The sequence below is a fragment of the Ursus maritimus genome, unplaced genomic scaffold, assembly GCF_017311325.1.
Source record: "Ursus maritimus isolate PB19 unplaced genomic scaffold, ASM1731132v1 scaffold_25, whole genome shotgun sequence".
Classification (NCBI taxonomy): Eukaryota; Metazoa; Chordata; class Mammalia; order Carnivora; family Ursidae; genus Ursus; species Ursus maritimus.
In genome coordinates, this window is record NW_024425008.1 from 12,404,154 (window position 1) to 12,425,514 (window position 21,361).

A 21,361-nucleotide genomic window follows, 5' to 3' on the forward strand; every position below is an offset into this window, starting at 1 on the left:
CAAGGCAGGCCTCCTCCCCTACACAGATCACAGAAGCATGCTCTGGGCCCTGTCCTCAGAGAACCCCTGCTCTCGGAAGCCAGCAAGCGCCGCTGACCAAGGAATGGGGTGCAGGTGCACAGAGGCTCCGTCCGGGGGCACTGGGTGAGAGCACCACCCAGGGTCCAGAGGCGGCCTTGCCCCTCACGTGCCTCCTGAGGCCCCAGCAGCCTGCGGTGGGGAGAGGACAGAACCACAGGCTGAGGGCCTACCCCTAGCTCCCAGATCCAGGCCCCCGCATCCAGAAAGCTCCAGGAGCTTCAGGAAAGCCCTTTGAGAGTTCCTCCGCCAGGGTTCCTGGGCCTCCAGCCACCCCTCTGCCCTGGCAGCAGACCCCCTCTCCCCACGGTTACTCGGCCACTTTCACCTCCCACCAGGCTCACGACTGACATGTGAGCTCTCATCCCTCCCTTTCCTCATCTGCTTGGTATTTATGGGACACCTGTCTCTGAAAATACCTTCGCCGGAATTGTCTCTTTTCAAGACTTTCAGAACATCTTCAGCTGGAGGCTTGTGAGCAGGAAGGGACCCAGTCCTTGGGCACCTTCTCTGTGCCACGTACCACTCGGGCTTTGCCTCCCATGCCCCGTGTTCAGCACAGCAGCCTCTCAGTAACTGTTTTAACAGTTAAATGACACAGCACGTGTAAGATGCGTGGAGGCTGGTTCTGTGCCAGATGCTGGACTAGACCCTCAAGTCTAGAAAAAGAGCCGTAAACATACATACATCAGTGTAGGAAAAGCCACAGGGCTCCCGTAGGCGGAGGTGCGGGTCACGGGCTATCTGGTCACATGGGGGAGGAGGGACAGACATGGCTCCACTGTCGGTGTGACCTGGGGACCAGGCGTCAGCAGCTGAGTAGAGATGTGGACTTTGCCACAAGTTGGGGACAGATGAAGCTTGAACGCGTAATAAACAAACCAGCCCTTGGAGATCTGTATGGGCAGTTGGGGCCAGGTGGTAGATGATGGTGTCGAGGGACTGTTAACTTTGGTAGGGGTGGTTCTGGAAGGAAACACCCTTATTTTTTAGAGATTCCTGCTGAAGTATTTAGGGATGCAGTGTCACAATGCCTATAATTAAAAAACCAAATCTTGCCCCAAAAATAGATAAAGCAAGTGTGAAAAAAGTTAACAGTTGTTAAATTTAAGTGATAGGTATATAGATGTTCGTTATATTGGTCTTTCTGATTTTCCACATGCTTGAGATGTTTCAAGATTAAAACAGGTTACAACAAATAAAGTAACATGATTGGGTTTGCATTTTGGAGCGATCATTCTAAAAGCCATGGAGGCGAAGTTAGGCAGAAGCTAAGAGACCCAAAAGACTAGACTCAGCTAGTAACGTCTCGACAGTCCAGGATTAGAGATACTGAGAGGGGAGGGTAGATTCAGTAAGGCTTGGGGAGGGAGCCGGAAGGTTCCTGTCTGATTCTCAGACACCTGATTCAGGTCTCTGGGTGGCTTAGACGACCTCCCCAACACGAGGAGATGTGGGAGGAGGGGCAGCTATGGGAAGGAGGAGGCAAGCCTGGTGTGTGGCTGGCTGGGTCTGGAGGCATTTCCAGGGCGGGGGCCGTGGTTAGAAAGCTGTGGTGGCCTGGAGGGGACGGCTGAAGGGATGAGAGGACGTGAGACCCATTCCCCGCTGGGCTGTGAATCAGAGAGGGAGAAAGAGGGCCAAGGGCGAAACCCAAGGAGCATCAACATTTGCAGAGCAAGAGAGAAATTTGGCTGCAGGAGAGAAATTTGGCTAATGAGGGTATGTACATTCTGGTCGTTTACAGTTCTCCCATCCACCCAGCTCATCCAAACCGTAGCTGGCCTTTGGCCCTGACCCTGCCAGATTCACAAGCCCTCCTGTTCCCATGGTTCCTCTCAGCTCTCGGCTCAGAGCTGTGGCCAGCCCTGTGTCCCATGGTAATCTAGGGGATGTCCATGAGGCCGCCATGCAGAGGAAGGGTCCTGGTCAACAAGATCATTGTGATAAGTGTGGGAGACAGGAGTGATCTGAATTATAGACACAGCTTCCATGTGGAGGAGCTGAGGGCCTTGGGCTCCTCTGGGCCTCAGTGTCTTCCTCCGTGAAGAGGGATGATGCGAGAATCAGATGTGATTTTCTGTGTGAGCCAGAAGGACTTTCATGGTGTCCAACAGTGAATGCATGCCTTGGTTCCTCGGAGGAGTGTGAAACATCCCCTGTCATGTCTGTTGGAGACCTGGTTCTCCTGCCAGGGGAGGGGGGCAACCCAGGCTGATAATAACAGTGGCCTTTTCTGCAAGGAATCTTGGACACACACACATGCACACACACACACACACACACATACACACGTAGCCTGGGATCTGGCCTTGCCAAGAGGTCAGCCTTTTTTTTTTTTTTTAAAGATTTTATTTATCTGAGAGAGAGCATAAGTGGGGAGGAGAGCGAGAAGCATGCTCTGCTGATCAGGGAGCCCCATGCAGGGCTTGATCCCTGGACCCTGAGATCATGACCTGAGCCAAAGGCAGATGCTTAACAGACTGAGCCACCCAGGCGCCCCAAGAGGTCAGTCTTGATTAGATCCATAATTGCAGTGCTGGCTGATGTCCTTCCAAAGGAAGCAGAAACTGCTGGCCCACCTGCAGGGGAGCCTATGGCACACGATGCTGAGTCTCTCTTCATAAATAAAGGAGCAAAGCATGCCTACTGCAGAAAACGGCCCCTCCCCTGTAGGGATCCGTGTCCCTGCAGATTTTCTCTCATCCTCTGCATCGGGCCAGCAGGAGTCCAGACAGAGGCATGGGGCTAGAACCAAAGTGCAAGCAAGCGATCCCCGCAGGAATCTCCCAGAACAAACTAGAAGCAGAATCTGCTTCTTCCTAAGGACAACATGCATTTTTCCAGGCCTTTCAAAGCCAGGCAGGTCAATCGAGTTATAATTGGCAATCTAATTAGAACTCCCACAAGCTGTTAAATTCTTTACCTGCTGCCTGGCATCTTCCGCAGAGGTGACACATCTGCTTCTGCCTTTGGAATGATTAAAGAAAGCCGGCTACAATCCCATCCTTCTTGCCGACAGCAGCCCCCTCCAGCTACCCCCTACCATGCTGTGGACGCCCACACACCCACCAGCAAGTATGACATGGGACGCAGCCCAGTTGACAAGAAAATTGGCTTTAGAGAAAGCTGGCTCCAAGCGCTGTGTTGCTGGATGATTTTTTGGAGACTAAATGGGAGAAGACAAAGCCCCCAGCCCCAATTTCCCAGATGTCAGAGGCGTTCTGAGGGTGGTTCCATGATGCCTTCGGCTTTCTCCCAGTCCAGCTGCTCGATCACAGAAGAAAACATGCCTCCTTTAACCCTGAAGAATTTTGGGGCTGACCGCCTGCCCCCCCCCCCCCCCCCGCCCCGCCATCAAGAGAGCAGTGTGCCTTGGCCCACAGGACGGGCGGATTTTACGGCACCAGCCTCCCTCGCATTTTCTGTGGTCCCCCCGCTCTGTGACTTGGCCTCCTGCAGTTCCTGCCCGTTAGCCGATGTCGGTGCCAGCAAGCCCACCCTGCTGCTCTTTGCCCAGCTCTGCCTGCAGTGACATCATGGGGAGCTCGAAACCAGCCGCGGTGGGAGTATTTATACCATGGAAATTGGCAAGCACTGCACATCAGGGCCTTTTCTTTCAGAAAGACAGTTTACCGGAACGCCACTGGACTCGTGGATCTAGATGGTTTAATGGGGGCAAGGGAAGCAAAGTGGGGGCACACTCTCGAGGGTATTGGCAGAGAGGAACACCGGTGTCTCTGACTCAGTCTTCCAGAGTGGAGAGTGCTCACGGCACAGACACCGTGGAGCTCACCTTGCCACTCTAGATGGAGACAGAGCAGCCGAGTGGAGGCTCAGGGGAGAAAGAATGAGACTCAGAATTGCTGGGGCAGGTGGCAAGAAGGGGGGTGTGGTTTGGAGCAAAACGACCTACATTAGAAATCTAGCTCTCCCATTCATTCTTTGGCAATTTGTATGACTTTGGACATGTTATTTAACCTCTGTCATTCAGAAGAGAAAATTCGACCCTAACAGAGCTGTCGTAAAGGTTGGACGTGGTTCCGAGCACCTGCCTAGCACATCAGATCTGTCTAGCGGCTGCTAGTCTTCTAGGCCTTCCTTTTCCCAAAACAGTGCGGCTGTGAGTCCTGTGTGAAGTGAAGAGGTCTCCCAGAGGCCTTAGAGGATGGACTTTAGGCCTCCCCATGGTCCTGCTCTTCCTCACTCGTTGAGATAAAGAAAGGGCTCTCTCGTCAGCACAGCATCACAACCAGAGAGCAGGGGGCACCCGAGTGGGTGACAGGGAGGTGGAGACCTCATCCCCTCAGCTCCTTGGTAGCCCCAGCCTCTGAGCAGGTCACCCTGGGCTGTGAGAAGCCACTTCCATGGACTCCAGGGAGCAGTATTCAGCACTACCTTTCCTAAATCCACGCGGCCTGGAAGGCCCATGCGCCACACCTCAGGAGCCATACTCGCTGTTGCTTCCGGTTTCCCATTTCCGCGCAAACGATTGTTTCAGCCCCTCTCGGATCTGTCTTGGAGCTCCGTGCATGGGCATTTGGCTTGGGAGGAGGCTCGATGCTTCTTGTTAGCCAGGGCCCACCCCACAGCAGGTGGCCGGCGCATGTTAGCTCAGCCCTGAGAGCCTCTGTTTGGGGGGATAGGCACATCGCTGTGCTCTTCCCGTTAGAGCTCATGGGGGATTTTTGAGGAAATGACTGTAATCTTGATGCTGATTTGTTCCATATTGAAGTGGCCAGTGATAAGAGCTCAATTGTGTTGGAAAAGAAAGTGCCAGGCTGAGTCCCTGTCCCATTTCCGCAGTAGCCATGGCGGTTCCCTGATGGCAGCGGTTCCCCACGAGTCCCCGGCCCATCTGCCATTGTCACTGTTCCAGCCCTGGGACAAGGTCTGGGGGCCCCAGGGAGAAAGTCTTCAAAAACCCAGGAGTAAAGCTCCCCATTTCTGAGCAAGCTGTTTTCTTCTCTCCCTGGATGGTAGCGTTCCTCAGCTGTGGTGCACCANGAATGCCGTGGGGGTCGGAGGGAGAGGAGGGGCAGTCAGGCCAGAGCAGAGCACTGTCCAGCGAGCCCCTTGCCCTGCCTTCCTGCCTGGCTTCCTCGTTGCTAAGTTCTCTTGTCCTTTGTGGAAAAAATTTTTCCAAGGCTTATCGATTCCAGTCCTCTCTCCATCAGGAGTATCTTACCATTTCTGTTTGTTTCTGTTTCAACGTGGAAAAAAGAGCTGGTGCCAGACCTTGGCAAGGATGGGAAGACGCTTTGCCAGAATGACCGCGTCCCCGGTGGCAGGTCGTGAATCAGCAGCGTTTGTCTCAGCGTGTTGTCATGAGAGCTGTTTGTCTCCAGCAGCGGCGTGGCGCTGCCGGGGGGAACCCAGGGCCGGCGGCCGCCAGCAGGGTCTGGTGAATGCTCAGACCTGGGGCACACCCCGGCTCTATGTCACCCTGGCGGCTGCTGGTGGAGCCCAGAGGAGCCTGCATCCCCAGGCGGCCTTCAGGGCTGGGGTGTCTGGAAGGCTTGCTGGCCGGCGTGGCTGAGGACCTGTCACCCACACCTGTCACCCCACCACCCAGACAGAGGCGCACCTTGCCCAGAGGTACAAGCTGGCACGGCAGCCAGGCAAGGTTTCCAGGCCGTTCTGGTGGATCCAGGCCTGGACAGGAGGTGGGACCTGACTCACGGCTGGCTGGGAGATGACACCCATGCTTCTGTCATCGATGAGTGTCCACTGAGTCCCAAGGACCACACGGGGCTTTGGGGATACAGAGATGAGTCCCCGAGGCCCTGCCTCCAGGTGCCTGAGTTTGCAGATGGTCCAGCAGCTGGTAGCCCTTCTCCTCTGCACTGTTGGCTCTTTGAGTTTTCAGGGATTCCTGTAAATCCAGTAGTCTTCCAGTACTGCCAGTGAGCCCGTCTTCTGATACTCGTCCACACGGGGCCCAAGTGTCTCCAGCCACTGGCTGCCTTTCAGGTGTCAGAGAGAAAGCCTTGCAGCACGGCCCAGCGACCCCACAGCACTCAGCGTGCAGCCCGGCCAACGCAGCGCCACGGGAAGCCAGGTTCCAGGGCCACTGTCCGGTCTGTGTCAGCCTCTCCTCCTCCAGGAAGGCCCCCAGCCCTGTCCCTTCCTGGCATGCCGTGAGAAGTCTTCCCCCCAGACTGCAGAAAGAGACGCTGCCCTATAGCATTTTCTGCTTGTTTCTCTAGTTAACACTTAAGCTTTGAAACTGGAGGTACAGTAGGTGATCCCCAAAAATACTTGCTGGTGGAAGATTTCACCAAAGCCTAGAACTGTCATCTTGAGCACCTGCTCCACCGCTTTGTGCTCTAGGCTGGAGAAGTGAGGCAGAGAGAAGCTTCTGCCCAAGCTGGGTGTTTGGTGGTGGGCTCAGAGCAGGCCTGGGCGGTGTGCCCTCCACCAACCGGCAGGGCACCCTCCAGGCCTGCGCTCCTGCCCCAGGGACGGCCAGGACTTCTCGGTGGGAATAATTGGGACAGGCTTTTGCCATGTTTGGTGATCAATGGTCAGAAGCGAGTGCAGCTTGCTTTCACACCCCAGTGAAAGGTGTGACACGCTCCCCCTGCCCCATCAGAGGTCCGATGAGGGTCTGTTAGGGTCACTGGGAAGGAAGCCCAGCCCTGGGCCTCAGGAATGGGGTAAGGGGTTTCTAGGACTCTCCCACGCTCTGGCACAGGGGCTCCCAGCAAGCCCTCAGCTCAGCTCTGTGGGGGTCGTGTGTGAATATTCTCCAGAGTTTAGGGAACTTCCAGCGGGGGACTGTCAGACACGTCCCCCACCAGAGCTCTGGGCCGTGTCTCTCCCGCCATGCCCACCCATTTCCGTCACCTCAGGGGGAGCTAAGCATCTGCCTGCGCCGCCATTCTCTCCTGTGGAAGCCGGGGTCCCAGGACCCCAGGGGAAGGCTGGGCCTGAAGTTCACTCAGAGCTTCACTGGCTGGGCTGCACAGGCCTGGGGTGGAACGCCATCTTCCCAAACCCACCTGGGGCAGCAGCAGCCTCCCCAGAGGGTGGAAGGCTGGGCCTCTGCCTCCGGGGAGTGATTAGCACCAAACTTTCCACTGCGTGGGTAACTCGGCCGTGGGGCCATGGGGAAGCGCTGACTTCCAGGCCGCCCTGTGCTGTTGTCCCTGCCTGACTTGTTGTTGGGGAAGGTAGATAAAAATAAATAAATAAGTCAACCAGGGAGATGTAGAAATAAGTCAACAGGAGTCTCTTGCCCATTACCAATGGAAAAGTACGAGCAAGGGAGCCGTGTTAGCACCCACAGAAAATGCTGGCCGGGATGTGGCGGGTCCCACAGCACCAGGGCCAAGCTGCGGCTTTCTCTCACCTGAGAAGTGGTAGCTAATATTCATGTCCACGCTGAGCCTCTGAGCTAATACTCACTGCAACAGCCGGGCATGCAATTTAAATGGCAGATTGGGGGAGGGGAAGGTGGAGAATCATCTGGAATTTTACCAAGAACTGTCACGGGCATCAGGGTAAGGAGGATGCCCAGCATCCCTGTATGTTCCTGGGGACCCCAGGGCTTCCCCCTGGCCCCTTCCCACCTCTCGCCAGGGTGCTCAGGCTGAGGCACACAGAGGCAGACCTTCTCACTGGTGTCCTTTGATGGTGCATGGGACCGCCCTGGTCAGACATTTCTTCAATTAGGTCAGTGCGCCATGCAGAGCTATAGAGGTGCTGATGCCGGTGTTTCTGTGTGTGCATTCATGGGATTTGTGCAAACCTTGCCCAGGGCTGCAGTGGAGGGGGGAAGAGAACTCACCCCACCAGATACAGGGATTCCCCTATTGCCCTTGGCCTGGTCTCCAGGGGCCAGCCTGCAGCAGTGTTTGACCCCCAGGCATTAGCACCCAGATCAGAGTGGTTCGCCTCCCGGGGCTGGGGGTGGGAGCTGTGCTTGGGACTTAAAGGGAGCAGGTCAAAGGCTGCCTTTGAGATGTTTCCAGGGAGGAAGCAGATGCCTTGTTAGCCTTTACGATGCTGAAGTCAGAGAGGGGCTCCGCCATTTTTTTCCTGACTAACAAAACCTCTACAACCAGTAATTCCAAAGGGCAGGTAAAGAAAGAGAGTCAGAGCCCGAGATAGCCGGGTCCTAGTTAGGGCAGGGGAGACTGCTGAGGGCACAGGGTACCCCATCTCTGATTTGGAGGGTGACCAGTTTCCTAAATGATCTCAGCTGCCAGCAGACATTGCAGAGGGGGCGGCTGTAGGATGAGCGCAGCCAGTCGAATGCAAGGGAGCTGGGCTGTCCTGCTCCGCACAGCAGGGTCCAGACTTGGAGGGGGTGCTGGGTAGGGTGGGCATGGTTCCCGTCACGCAGTTGTGAGCAGCCCCGTCAGCCCCTCTCAAGCTAGGTCCTTTGGTGCTCACCTGGGTCTGGGAGCCCACAGTCTAGCCCCACTGGAGTGTGGCAGCCACCGCGTGGGAGAGGGACCTGCAGAGCCCTGGCAGGCTGACAGAGCTGGACAGGGAAGTCACATCCCCAGAACTTCTCCCCCAAAGAGGATTGCTCCCTGGACAGCCCCATCCAGAGCCAGCTAACCCTGAGAAGTCCTCTTAGAATGTGTCTCTTGGTCCCCTAAATGCTCAGCACCCTCCAGAGACCCTGGTCCCCTGAGCTGATCCTCTGGAACTTGGGTTCTTAGACCCAACTTGGCCTCCACCTGGCTGGGTGACTGAGCCAGGTGCTTGCCCGCCCAGGATCCTTTTCTCATGTCTGTCATCCGTAAGGCCCTTCCCAGCTGCAGCTGCCCACATGCCTGTCCACATGAAGCTTTCAGAAGCACGAGTAGCCATGTAGCCATGAGCCAGTCGCCCTGACTCTGAGCTTCAGTTTTCTCATTTGTTAAGAAAAAGGTGTGCTATGTCTTCTGGAATGTCCTCCCCTCCCCTCCTTCCAGCAGGCCTTACTCAGTTCTAGATGCTGGGCCTCCGCAAAGACGCTCAGCCCTGCCTGGCTCAGAGAGGGCAAGGCGCAAGACTAGAGTGACAGTCGATGCCACTGAGCTCCCAGCCCTCAGCACATTGGTACCAGAACATCTGCAGGTGTTCAGGGAAGTTCACAGAGGGAGGAAAGAACTAGAAGCACCAGTGGTTATAGTCGACCGAACTGAGCCCCAGCCTGGGACTCTGGTGCTGTTCCTCAGCTTACTCTGTGATCTGGGTGGAGTGCTTGCCCCCTCAGGGCGCCTGTCTCTCGCCTAGGAAATAAGGAGGCCGGCCCGTTGGGGAATGCTCACATGCTCTTCTCTGCCATCCCTGACCACACTCTGGACATTTTTCTACAGCAGGGGCAGGCTGGGGGTCTTTGGTGCTTGGAAGCTACTGGTGAGCTGGCTGCTGTGGTCCCTCACCTCAGTGTCCCAGGAGTTCCCACCCAGTGACTGTCCTCTAAAAGCCACCACAGCGTGTGGATATTTTGGCACCAACACGGAAGTACCCAGTTTCAAAGAAATTAGGCCAGAGGAAATTCGGGGCCAAATTGAGATTTCTGCGTGAAATCCATGCGAGGCTGGGCAGGCCCTTTGGCTTATCGCCAGACTGCCCCCATCCTCACTGTTGGCATGTTTCCTGCCTGACAGCCTGTCGTGCTCTTTGCAGAATCAGCTCCTCCAGGATATTCCAGACCATTCTGGAGGAAAGAAGCTTTGAAAGATGCTGCCAGTCAGATGCTTTACGAAAAGGAAGAGCCACACTCACGTTGTGTTGGAGCTTAATAGCTCCTCCTTCTGAACCCACAGTGTGGTCTCCTTTGGGTGCTGTGCTCAGGGGCAGAATTCAGTGAGGTGGGGGGAGTAGGGAGGCCTGAGTTTACTGTTCCTCTAACGCCCTAGACTGCGTGTGCATGCATGTGTGCATGTGTGATTCTGGAAGCTTTCTTCAGATCCTGAAGGACTATCAGGTGAAAAGGGGAGGGGAGGGGACTTTTTCCACATGACTCCAGAGGATTCAAGGAACATCAGAGAGTGGGAATTAGACAAAAAGCCTAATTAGGGCTCCACATTTTTAGCTGACAGTTCAGACTGCCCACTAATGGTGTGGGCTGCCTGGGGCAGTGGTGAGCTCCCCATCACTGGCGGGAGTAAGCAACAGTGGGAGGCTGCCTGTCAGGGCCTGCAGCAGGGGCTCGTGCGTCATAAAGCAGAGGCCCGAGCCCCCTCCTCACCCCGAGGAGCTCTGCTGCCATGGATGATTGGCTGCTGGCTCAGAAAAATAAGAGGTTTGGGGAAAATCGAGTTTTGTTTCCTTCTGAGTTGAGTTCAATGCTAGAAAGTCCTGGTCTCCAGAAGGCACATTTCTTCAAATAAAACATTTGACCTGGAAAAGGGGCCCCGTGAGAGCAGAGCCTCCCACAGCCGTCAGATGTCCTGAGTGAACAAAGATGCCGGCAGCCTCTGAGGCATGTCTGGTCGTCCCCTGGGTGGAGGGAAGGGAGGGGCTGGGGGTCTTTGCCTCCCCACTTCTGGAATACTCAGCTCCAATTCACAGCACACCCTGAAGGAAAGCCTCCATGGCATGTTTGTTCAGCGCTCAGACCCCTGCCCCTACTGCCCCCTCCCCACCACATACCAGGCCTGCCCAGCTGCGGACATGAGAACATTTTCCTGTAATGTCCATCTCTGGCCCCATCATAGATGGAGCAGGACCAGCTACCGCAGGGGCCTGGCTTTCACTCACCTCGTCACAAGGAGCCCCTTCTCAGCGCAGCCTGTCCAGTCACTGGCCCTTCCCCAGGAGCTGCTCAGCCCACGTCTCCCTTCTCCCCTTTGTCTCTCAGCCTCTTCCTTCCTGCTCTTCAGTCCGGGTCCCTGGTACAGGATGTCAGTGGCCCTTTGCCCATAAGGTTAAGTGGTTTCATGAATGTTCAGTCCCTGCGTGAGGGCCAGGTGGAGTGGACGAGACCTGGAGAACCTGGCTGGTGGCTGTGGCCGCCGCACGCGAGCCTGCGATCTGTGGTTAGATGGGTACGAGGTTGCCAGGAATGGCTGGCCTGGGCCTTTGTGGAAACTGGGCCAAAACGAAGTAAAACGGCCAAAACAAAAAGACCAGCTTCATACCAGTCCTTATCCCAGATTTCTGACCAGCTAACCCTCCAGGAGGCCCTTTTCCAGGGCACCCCCAACTCGCTCTTGACTGACCTAGTAAAGGGGGCTGAGTTGCAATGTGTGAACCCCACCCGACTCCGGGGTTCAGTGGGCAGACGTGTGTAAGGGCTGTAGGGCAGTGATGACCTTGACATCAGCCAGGACATCTAGGATGTGGCCCCTTCGGAGCTCCTGGGCTGGTTAGGCAGGCCCTTCCAAGGCCGGCATAGTTGGCCAGGAGACACACACTCGGCTGCCTGGCAAGGCAGCGTGCATTTCTAAGCACTCAAAACACACAGAAATGAAACATAAAGCAGAGCCGGGTATAGACCAGACCTCACCCAGAGCCGCTGGAATCCAGGTAGAGAAGCTGGGCCCCGCCCCCACCCCGTCCAAGTGTGTTTTCAGCTCCTTTTCAAGGCATTGTTGGGAAGCAGGGTGGGGCTCAGGCTGCCCCCTCAGCTGCGCCCACAAAATGCTCAGCAGAGAACTGTCAGTGCCTTTGATCCTCACCAGGGAAGAAAGGGCCACTCCCGGGGAAGGGAGGCCGGGGGCAGCCCCTCACCTTGCCTTCCCACGGAGCCCGCGGCCTTCTCAGGGTGGCCCTGGCTGGCAGGCTATTTATACTCTGATGTGACAGGAAAATCGTTTGGAGAGCACAGCCACTACCACCCTGCTCCTGTCTGATGGATTGCGTCCTCAGGAAGGAAAAGGCAAATCCCTGACAAGACCTGGGGGCTAGCGTGCTGGTTTCCTCAGCTCCTGCAGACTCCAGTCCCGCCAGTCCCCAACTTCTGGGGAGGGGCGGGAGCTCGCATGGGGTCCCTGTTCCTTCTCGGGGGCCCGGGGGGCTTCCAGGAAGCTCTCCCTCTGCCACGCACATAGCCCCTGGCAGGAAAGCTCCAAGCAGGTGGGGCTGAGGGCTGAGTCAGAGCACGGAGCTTGGGGTCCCCGTGCCAGGCACCACACCAGGCCCCCTCCTCCCGGCACCTTCAGGGATCTAGCCCCACTCTGGCCTGACGCAAGGCTCGTTTCCTCCCTGGCCCTGTTTCCTCGTCTCTCCCAGAGTGTCCGACCAGAGAGTCTGCCGAGTCTGCAGGGGGGTGCTGGGGTTTTCTTCAGAAGCTGCGTCAGATCTGTGGTGTGTGGCCAGATCCCTGAGGGGAGGCCGTGGCCACCCCCTGGGAACAGAGCACCTTCTCCCATGGGGCTGCTCCCCTCCCGCAGACAGCTGCCTTGCTGGTGTCCCCGGAAGACAGAGGAGGCTCCGAGGGGACAGGCGCTGATGGGAGTGTGGACGGGGGACCTGAGGCCAGGAGTTAGTGGAGAGCACTGGCAAGGAGTCATGCCCACCTCTGTCTTCCCCCCATCACACGTGTCCCACGCCATCCGCTTGTCCGTCCGTTCACCAGATACTCACCGGGAGCCTCCTCTGTGCCAGTCCCACTCTGGGGGGCCACACATGCAAGGACAAATCAGATGGCCCTTGCTCTTACGGAGAACTATCCAGAGGGACGCAGGGTTGGCAGTGAAGAGTCATGCAACCATGGGCGTCCTGGAAGGGCCTCCCCTCCCCTCGGTCAGTAGGAGTAACAATAACAATGGTAATGACATCGATGATGGTGACCATTCACCACAGGTTTACTGAGCGCTTTACAAACAACATGGTTCTCATTTGGGCCTCACGACTCTCCTTTGAGTTGGTACTTGTCCCCCTTATACAGACAAAGCATCTGGGACCCAGAAGTCCTCAAGTCACTGGTGGAGCTGGTTCACACCCTGTCCCAGGGAGCCTCAGGCCACGCTCTTAACCTACACTCCACACTCTTTAAGACAGTGCCAGGCCTTTCCCCTGTGCCGGGCAGGTCCTCTGGCTGTTGCCAGAGCCTACAGAGATCTTTAGAACCCCTCACCTGTCCTGATCCCCCGACAACGAGCCACTTCTGGACAGCAGAGCCACAGCTCAGGCTGCAGCCAGCTCGGCAGCTCTGTCATTGTCCCAGAGGGTGACAGGCTGGGGAAACGGGCTTTCCTTTAGCTGCCCTCACAATCCCAGGGTCCTGACAACAGAAGGCCCTCCAGGGGGAGGCTTATATATCTTTGTCCGAAAGCCTTGGAGGTGCTGGTTTGGCTTGAACAGCCCAGGAGAGGCGGTAGATGTGGTCATGAGCCCCTGTCTACTTCCTCTGGGGACAGCCCTTGCCCTCAGGCCCCTGGCTCATGGGTGCCAGCAAAGTCCCTCATGCTCTCTGAGGCATGCTGTAGGGGGGCAGGAGCGCCGGCTCTGGGCTGGGCAGACCTGGACTTGGTCAGTAGTGGCTTTAAACATGATTCTTGTCTCATAGATATTTGGGGTCTCCTCATTTATTCATGCCAGTGCTGCCCAGTCCCCAGCCTGCAGGCATTCAGAGCAAGGCCGAGTGGGTGAGTTGGGATGGAGATAAAACACCTCGGCTGTCACGGTACCTTCCTCACAGTGCAGTTAGGGAGGCATTTGGCGATGGGTGACACACACAATGCATTGGGTATAATATTTTGCACGTGAAAAGTTAATCGAACCTGGTGGATCCATGCATTTGTCCTCTCGGGTTTACCTGTATTTGTAGAGGAGTCTCCTGACAAGGCTGCCCTAAGCTCCGGCCCCCAGCCCCGCAGTGGTGCGATGGGGACAGAAGAGTCTTAAATGCCCCAGTGCCACCCCTGACACTAGATGACCCCCCCCCACCCTCGCCTTGGTAGGGCCAGCAGCCTCTGCCAAACCCAGGCCTGCTCGGACATGGCAAGGGCAGCTGCTGACCTCTGCTCCAGAAGCCGAGAGCAGTGCCCATAGGTGGGGTGCAGCAGACGCCCGGCGAGACAGGGCAAGCGAGACAGGGGAGCTATCCATCCCCACCCTGCTGCCCAGTGTTTGATTTCCAGAGCATCCCGCCTGGGGAAAAGCAATAGCCATGTAAACACCGCTGCCCGACCCCCAGCTAGAGCTGAGCCACAAGGCTGCTTTTTAGCGGTGGCTCGGCACTGGGAAGGGTGCTTCCTTGCAGGGCCATTATCTCTCTGTGCCGTACCCCTCCAGGGACAAGCAGTGGTCCACGACATGCCCTTGAGCCCAGCAAAGGGCTGACTTGGCAATTGCGCAGAGCACCACGGGGACGTCTGTTGGTCCTGCAGCCTTTGCTGTGGGTCACCTGATCCAGGGCTGGGACAGAAAGCCTGCACCGGGCTCCTGCATGGCTGCCCGCGGCATGTGGCAATTTCTTCAGTCGTTGGGCATCAATTATTGCACACGCGTGCACATGGGCGTGCACACACACACACACAAGACGTGTGAGGAAGAGGCTAATTGTCCTCAAATTAGCCAAGTCCATTTCGTCTCCTTTGAAATAACAGGTTTGATTTCCTCCCTTCCTTGCAATTCTGTACAGCACCAAGATCGTGTTTGTACAGAATACCTGATTATAATAATCACCAGCTTGGGAGGCTGTCTTCATTTGTGTCCAAAGAAAGGGACAAATAAGATGCCTGCGGGTGGGTCCCCTCTTCCAGGAACCTGCAGCGGCTCAGGAACGCCAGGGTGGAGAAGGGTGGGAGTCTGTTTGCACAACCTCTCCCGGAGAAGGAAGGAGGGTCTGGTGTGAGGAGCAGACACGAAGCGGGGGAGTTCACGTCTCAGCTCGGCCACTCGCTGCCTGCACAAGTGTCTCAGGTCTTCGGCACAGCCCAGCACCCGGCGTGCAGCCATCGCTCGGTCTCAGGATTTGCACTGAGCCCCAAGCTTTGAGAACAGCCTCCTTGGCCTCCTCTGTATCCCCAGCACGTGGCTGGGATCTGGACAGTCACTCAGCGGGGTTTTGGATTTTGATATGGGGGAGAAGGTGGGTTATTCTGGTAATGACATATGTCAGTCCTGGAAATCTCTGTCTCCTGCCAGCCTGGGGGCTGGGAGCAGGACCCATGCCTCTGGGTAGTACCGCCTAAGGTGGGGGTGGGGGGAGTGTGGCCTGGGCTCTTGGGGGAATGGCGATCAACAAGGCTGTGAGCAGATGGACTAGAGGTCCAGCAGGAAGGGCCAGACCAGGAATGGCTAAGGTTGGAGAGGTGGAAGGGGGCTGGGGGATGCATCCTGCAGAAATGCCTGGGCTTTCAGAGGTCTGTACTAGGAGGAAGTTGGATCCAGCCAGTGGTGAGAATACTTACATGCGGGCCTCGAGAGTTAGGCCATTGATGGTTGGAGAAGAGAGGAACCAAGGTCTATAGAATTGGAAAGGGTGTCAGGGTTTTAGTGCATAAGAGCACAACAAAGCCAAGGAAGGCCTCTCCCAGCACCCAGGGGCTCGGGTGGTATGTCGGTCCTGACAGCCAGGTCCCAGCCCACCTCTGGCCAACTTGCCAGCAATGGCTCACACCCCAGCCGGAGCTTGTCCTGGTTGATCGCATTATGTGACTGATTTCTGAGCCGCTCTTGGCTTGCTGGGGCACTGGGCAGAGGCTGATTTTTCTTTCCCTTGCCAAGCCTGAGCTGGCAGCCCCTGGCAAGCGTCTGATGTCTCTCTGAGCAGCTCCAGCTTTAGGAATTAATTCCACTAAACAGATTGCTCAGGGAGCTTCAAGGTCATCTGGAAAGGATAGCCTGTTCCTACATTAGGAATGTAAGTCCAGGTATATGGGCTGGAAATTTCCAAGCCCACAAGAGCCCTAGAACCCTCGAGAACATGAAGACTCTCAGCTGCCCAGTACTGAGGGCAATAGGTCAGATTAGCCCATTGGCTGGTTCTCTGCAGGCATTTGGGGGTGGGTAGACTTGCCCCCTGCTATATATCCTGGAGCCCCCGTGACAGGCTGCAGCCAGATTCGGTACCCTGCCATCTTCTAAACAAAATTCCCAGCAAAAAGGCTGGTGTCCTTGTCCTAACTCCAGCAGGGTGGGGGCAGGTCATTGCTGCTGAGAGCAATGACCTCTGGGTCTTGCTGGGCCAAGGCCCTGGCCTTCCTGGGTCTCCACCTCTCATTGGCCCACTTTCTGACTAACAAGACCCCGCAGTCCTTTGGCACCTACATCCATCCCTAGTCTCAAGATTACAGCCAGCCAGTGGGCCACCAAAGGGAGACAAGGAAATCTCCTAGTCCTTGAGTGAATATATAGGGTGCTCCCAAGCAGCCGTCTGGGCTGGAGAAAAGCTCGGCTGGAGAGGAACCAGGTCTTGGTCATAAGCATGGGGAGGAGCGACAGAGCCAGTGATCCATGGTTGGAGAAATGAAAGGGAAGACCACCCCTCAGATGCCCATTTGCAGTTGCTCAGATATATCTGGGTTAGTGCCTGAGGGGCTCTGGGCTTGTCTCTTAAAGCCACAGGGGCAGCAGTGAGAGGGGGAGAGGGTAGGAAGGTATAGTGGGGAGCATGGGGGTTTGGGCCTCAGGCAGACCTGGGCTGGCCTGCAGTTGCATATTCATTGGCCCTGTGACCTTGGCCAAGATCCCTGGCCTTGCTAAAATTTGTCTCTTTGTATCTAAAGCGGTGGTGATGTGAGCTGAGCCCAGCACATGTGCCTAGCATTGTGCCTGACGGGGAGAAAACATTCCGTGCAGAGCAAGAAAACAACGGTGGGGCTGGCTCTGCAGCAGAGTCTAGTGGGACCTAAATTATATTCTCGGCCTACAGCCGAGAAACCAGGGACGCCTCTTTCCGTCTTACCAGGGCGCTTGTCCCTCATCACCCATTGCCCAGCACGCACAGCTTGGGTGGGAGGGCCACTCAGAAAAGGGTTCGCACCTTGAAGGAATAGGATAGGGCAACTTTGTCATCTTCATGCCCCTGCCACCACCCAGACTCCCTCTCTCCTCTTACTTCTCTGTTGGTTAAACCGGAATGTTCTAGAGTGAGCTCAAGCTGGAGGCAGGAGCTCGTTGTCCCTCACGTCCTGTTGCACACCACCTAGGGAAGACCTCCCCGTTCTTTTCCGCCTGACCGCCAGGATTGAGAAGTGTGGGCACTGAGCTGTCCAAGTTTCTCTGAAGGAGGGCCAGGGTGGGGACAGCTCCCCGGCGGGAGACAGAGGTGCCTACTTACTTCTGCCCCACCCGGGACTCTGCAGCCAAATGGATTTCAGGCAGGCCCTGGAGTTAGGGTACGCGGGTCCTACCCCAGCTCTGTGGTAGCTGGCTGGGGCTGGGGCCAGGGACGCGGCTTGTAGGAGCCGTAGTCGACTCACCCACAAAATGGGGACGTGCGTGGGGACATTTCCCCACCGTGTGATAGGCGTGATAGGTGCTCCTCCACTGCGGGACCTTTCTCCGCAGCAGCAGAAGCAGGCCTCGCAGCCAGGTGTGGACACGTCCTCTGTTATCACTACCCGCCGTCGGGCCGGGAAGCCGGGTCGGTGCTGGATATCCGTCCCTGCTGGCGGCAGATAGCTCCCTGGCCGGCTCACAGGTGGGTGGGGAAGAGCCGCTCTGGGGAGAGAGCAGGAGGCTGTCCCTCGTGGTCTCCGCACGCCTGACCCCGGGCAGCCTGTGCAAGGCCGCCGACACCCAGCGGTTCACACCGGGGAACGGCAAGGCCTGTCATCTGGCGAGCGGAAGTATCAGGAGGCAAGGTGAAACCCTCATGGCAGGGACTGACTCCTGGCCGCGGCCCTTGTCCTGAAGCTTCAGCGAGGGAGCCACCCTTCTGCCCACAGCCTCCGCTCTGACGGAGCGGATCTGGGAGCTGGGCTCCAGCATGGACGTGGTTAGGGCGCACACAGATGTTAAGAAGAGATGGAATGTATGCTGTTTCCTTTCGATCTTCCTCCCGGAGAGAGTGCGGCCGACAGGTCTGCTGCACGCTGGCAGGGGAGGACAGCCTCTGTCTGCCTCAGGCCTCCGCCTAGGCCTCCTCGCTCAGGAAGGCAGTTCAGGGGGCGCCTGGGTGGCTCATCGTTAAGCGTCTGCCTTCGGCTCAGGGCGTGATCCCAGGGTCCTGGGATCAAGCCCCGCATCGGGCTCCCCGCTCAGCGGGAGGCCTGCTTCTCCCTCTCCCACTCCCCCTGCTTGTGTTCCCTCTTTCGCTGTGTCTCTGTCAAATAAATAAAATCTTAAAAAAAAAAAAAAAGGAAGGCAGTTCAGGGAGCCAGAGCTGGGAATCTGGAGAGTGCCCCTCCATGGAGCACGCCCTGCCCCGGGGTTGTGGTTCTCCTCGACTGTGGCCCCACTGACCTTGCGCTCCGCCCGGTGGGGCAAGTGCTCTGCGGGACAGGGCTCCGTGGAACCAGCTGGACAGCCATTCGGAGAATCTTCTTGTAGAGCAAATTTCCCCAAAGCTGTCTGACTGGGTCAGAGGCTGTGCTTCTTTGGAGGTTCTCCAAATACTCTGCAAATTATACCCGCACAGGGTCGTGTCCCTCCTGGAGCCACCAGCAGAGCATCAGGGCTCGGTCCCCTGCCCCCCATCCCCCGCTACGGTGACGGCGTGACAGCACGGTCTCCCGCTGATTTCATAAGCACGGAACGTCCCTCCTTCTTGAAACCCTCATTTCTTTACCAACAATCGAGGTTACATATTTTCCACATCTTGGTTTATACCTTTTAGAGGACTGCTATTCATCTGCAATCACAATGGTCTAAACTGTTCTCTAACTGTTGAGATTTTTTTCTTTGAACAAAAGTTTTTAATTTTTTTAAATTAGATTCGTTGAACTTTAGTGTTGGGTTTTGCAGGGGAGGGTTTTGGGTTTTTTGTCACTTCCAAGCTCTGAAAGGTAGCATTTCAAAGACTGACATGTGCGATCCCACTGTGTTAAGTAGTTGTCTGCTTTATTTCGGCAGACAGGCACTTTCTTCTTCTGGGCTGGACACAGGCTGGCTGACCCTCTCTCCCCCTCACTGCTTTGAAACACGCTATCCCGTACGGGTGCAGTGCTGTCTGGAAAGAGGTTCATCGCAGCCATGGGATTTGTAAGAGCAGAGAGGGTGCGTGCAGCCCCAGTGTCTGCCCCGTGACGAGAGGTTGAGTCAATGAGAGTCTGTCATTGGATGAGAGGGTGAACCCCTCAGTCGTAGAGATGCCCGACTCGGAAACATGGTTATGGTAAAATATTTGGGGACCAACACCTACATCCTAATTAAAACTGTGTCAAATCGGGGCACCTGGGTGGTTCGGTCGGTTAAGCGTCTGACTCTTGATTTCGGCCCAGGTCACGATCTCAGGGTCGTGAGATCGAGCCCCACATCGGGCTCCATCCTCAGCGGGGAGTCGGCTTCTCCCTCCCTCTCCCTCTGCCCCTCCCCCTGCTCGCGCTCTTTCTCTCTTTCTCTAAAATCAATCAATCAATCAATCTTTAAAACAAATAAAACTGTGTAAGATGACAGCCGTGCTCGGGGTGAGCAGGGGCTGGTGAAGGCAGAGGCTTGTTTATGGTAGGGGGATTGCGAACAATGAAAAAAAATTCTGTTCTAATCATGATGACAGTAATGCCACAAATGACGTTTCTCTACGTTAGAAAAACCGTTAGATACCGGCCAGCACACGCAGGGCAGCCCACTGGGTCAGTACAGACTGTCCATTCTGCTGGGTTCACTCCTGGGCATTAAGTACTCACCTGAACCGGGTGAAATTGCCAGCTTTTTGTCTCTCAAAAATGGCCCAGCCCAGGCCACTTCATATGGTTCAGGCAGCTCTTTTGATTATTGCTCCTGAGTGTGGGAAGAATTTGAACTTACGGTGTGTGCCCAGCCCGATGGAGGTCCATCCTCCCAGGTCCCGCCTCCCAGACACCTGCAGGAATTCAAGGACAGCTGAGAGCCTAGAGCCGCAGCGTCTCTCTGACTGACTGTCTGTCTGTCTGTCTCCCCGATGCCTGCAGGCCCTGATCCTTCATCAGCTGGGCCGCTACAGTCTAGCAGAGAAGATCCTCCGGGATGCGGTGCAGGTGAACTCGACGGCCCATGAGGTCTGGAACGGGCTGGGCGAGGTCCTTCAAGCCCAGGGCAATGACGCGGCGGCCACCGAGTGCTTCCTGACGGCCCTGGAGCTGGAGGCCAGCAGCCCCGCCGTGCCCTTCACCATCATCCCCCGGGTGCTCTGAGCAGGCTCCTGCCAGCCTCACTGCCGCTCAGGCCCACAAGGCCCCCACCTGGGGCACCCCCCGCACCGAGGCCACGGAGGGACGTGCGACTGACCACGCTGAACTAACCGAACGAGCCCTGGTTCATCGCTCTCTCCACGCGCATTTCTGTTGTTGTTTTGGCCAGTCCCATGATAGTTTTTGAACCTATTGACATTGTCCAAAATGGATTATGTGCCATATTTTGTTAGTCGACATCTGCGTTTTAAAGTCAAATGATAATGGACTTAATCAGCAAATGTAGAAGAACATATTCAAAGTTAAAATTCAGTGGCAGAGCAGATTATTTTTATCAGAGCTGTAAAGAAAACTCTCCTCCCCGTACTACTCCTGCCCCAGCCTCGGCCCGGAAACCAAATGTGAATTTTCGGTTCCCCACCTCAGTCCTAGTCCAAGCCAGGACACCAGCTGACAATTTCTTGGTTTTGTTGTCAATAATTGTACCATGTGAATCCCTGTCCTCACTTAGAGCAAAGCCTGAGTTCGAGAATGTTTCTATTTCACCAATATATGCCTGTTACAAGAGAAGGAAATAGGAGCTATTTAAGTTTAACTTTTTTATGTGAATTCAGAGTTTATTTATCGATGGAAATATGTACAAAGAAGCTTCAAATGGAATATTTACCGACATTCCTTATACATGACAGACACTTGGCTAAATGGGAAGATGATGTTAATAATAAAATGATTTTTAAATGGACCCGTGGCCTGTGTCATTGGTGAAAGCTCACAGAGCCGAGGGGTTAAGGCTCAGTTCCTGGGGCAGACCTCTCCAGGCCCCCCTGCCCAGCTTCCTGACTCACCGGGCAGGCAGGCGAGGGGGCAGCTGAGCTCTGGGGAGATAGCAGTGCTAGCACAGGCCGTGGGCACCCCAGCCTCGGCACGGACATTGCCGGGTGGCCTCTGAGGCTTCGGATGTGCATAAATCATGGGCTTTTCAACACGAGATAGTGGCAGGAAAGGGCAGGCGTCCAGCGGGGCGGCAGCTCACCCTGGCTGGAGGGTCAGAGCCCAGCCCTGCCATCCTGGGCAGGAGAGCAGGGAGAGGCCCGCCCGGATCAGGACCAGGA

The 21,361-nt window shown here is 56.1% G+C and overlaps 1 protein-coding gene across 2 annotated transcripts in view; it reads left to right on the forward strand.

Annotated features, from left to right (window-relative positions):
* TTC7B (tetratricopeptide repeat domain 7B) overlaps nt 1-20,991 on the forward strand; it is a 249,463-nt gene extending 228,472 nt beyond the window's left edge. For both annotated transcript variants that reach the window (XM_040641537.1, XM_040641538.1), the window contains one exon: nt 20,031-20,991. In XM_040641537.1, coding sequence (XP_040497471.1) covers nt 20,031-20,252 — 222 coding nt within the window. In that variant the 3' untranslated portion in view covers nt 20,253-20,991. The remainder of the gene's footprint in view (nt 1-20,030) is intronic.
* Nucleotides 20,992-21,361: the final 370 nt, after the last annotated feature.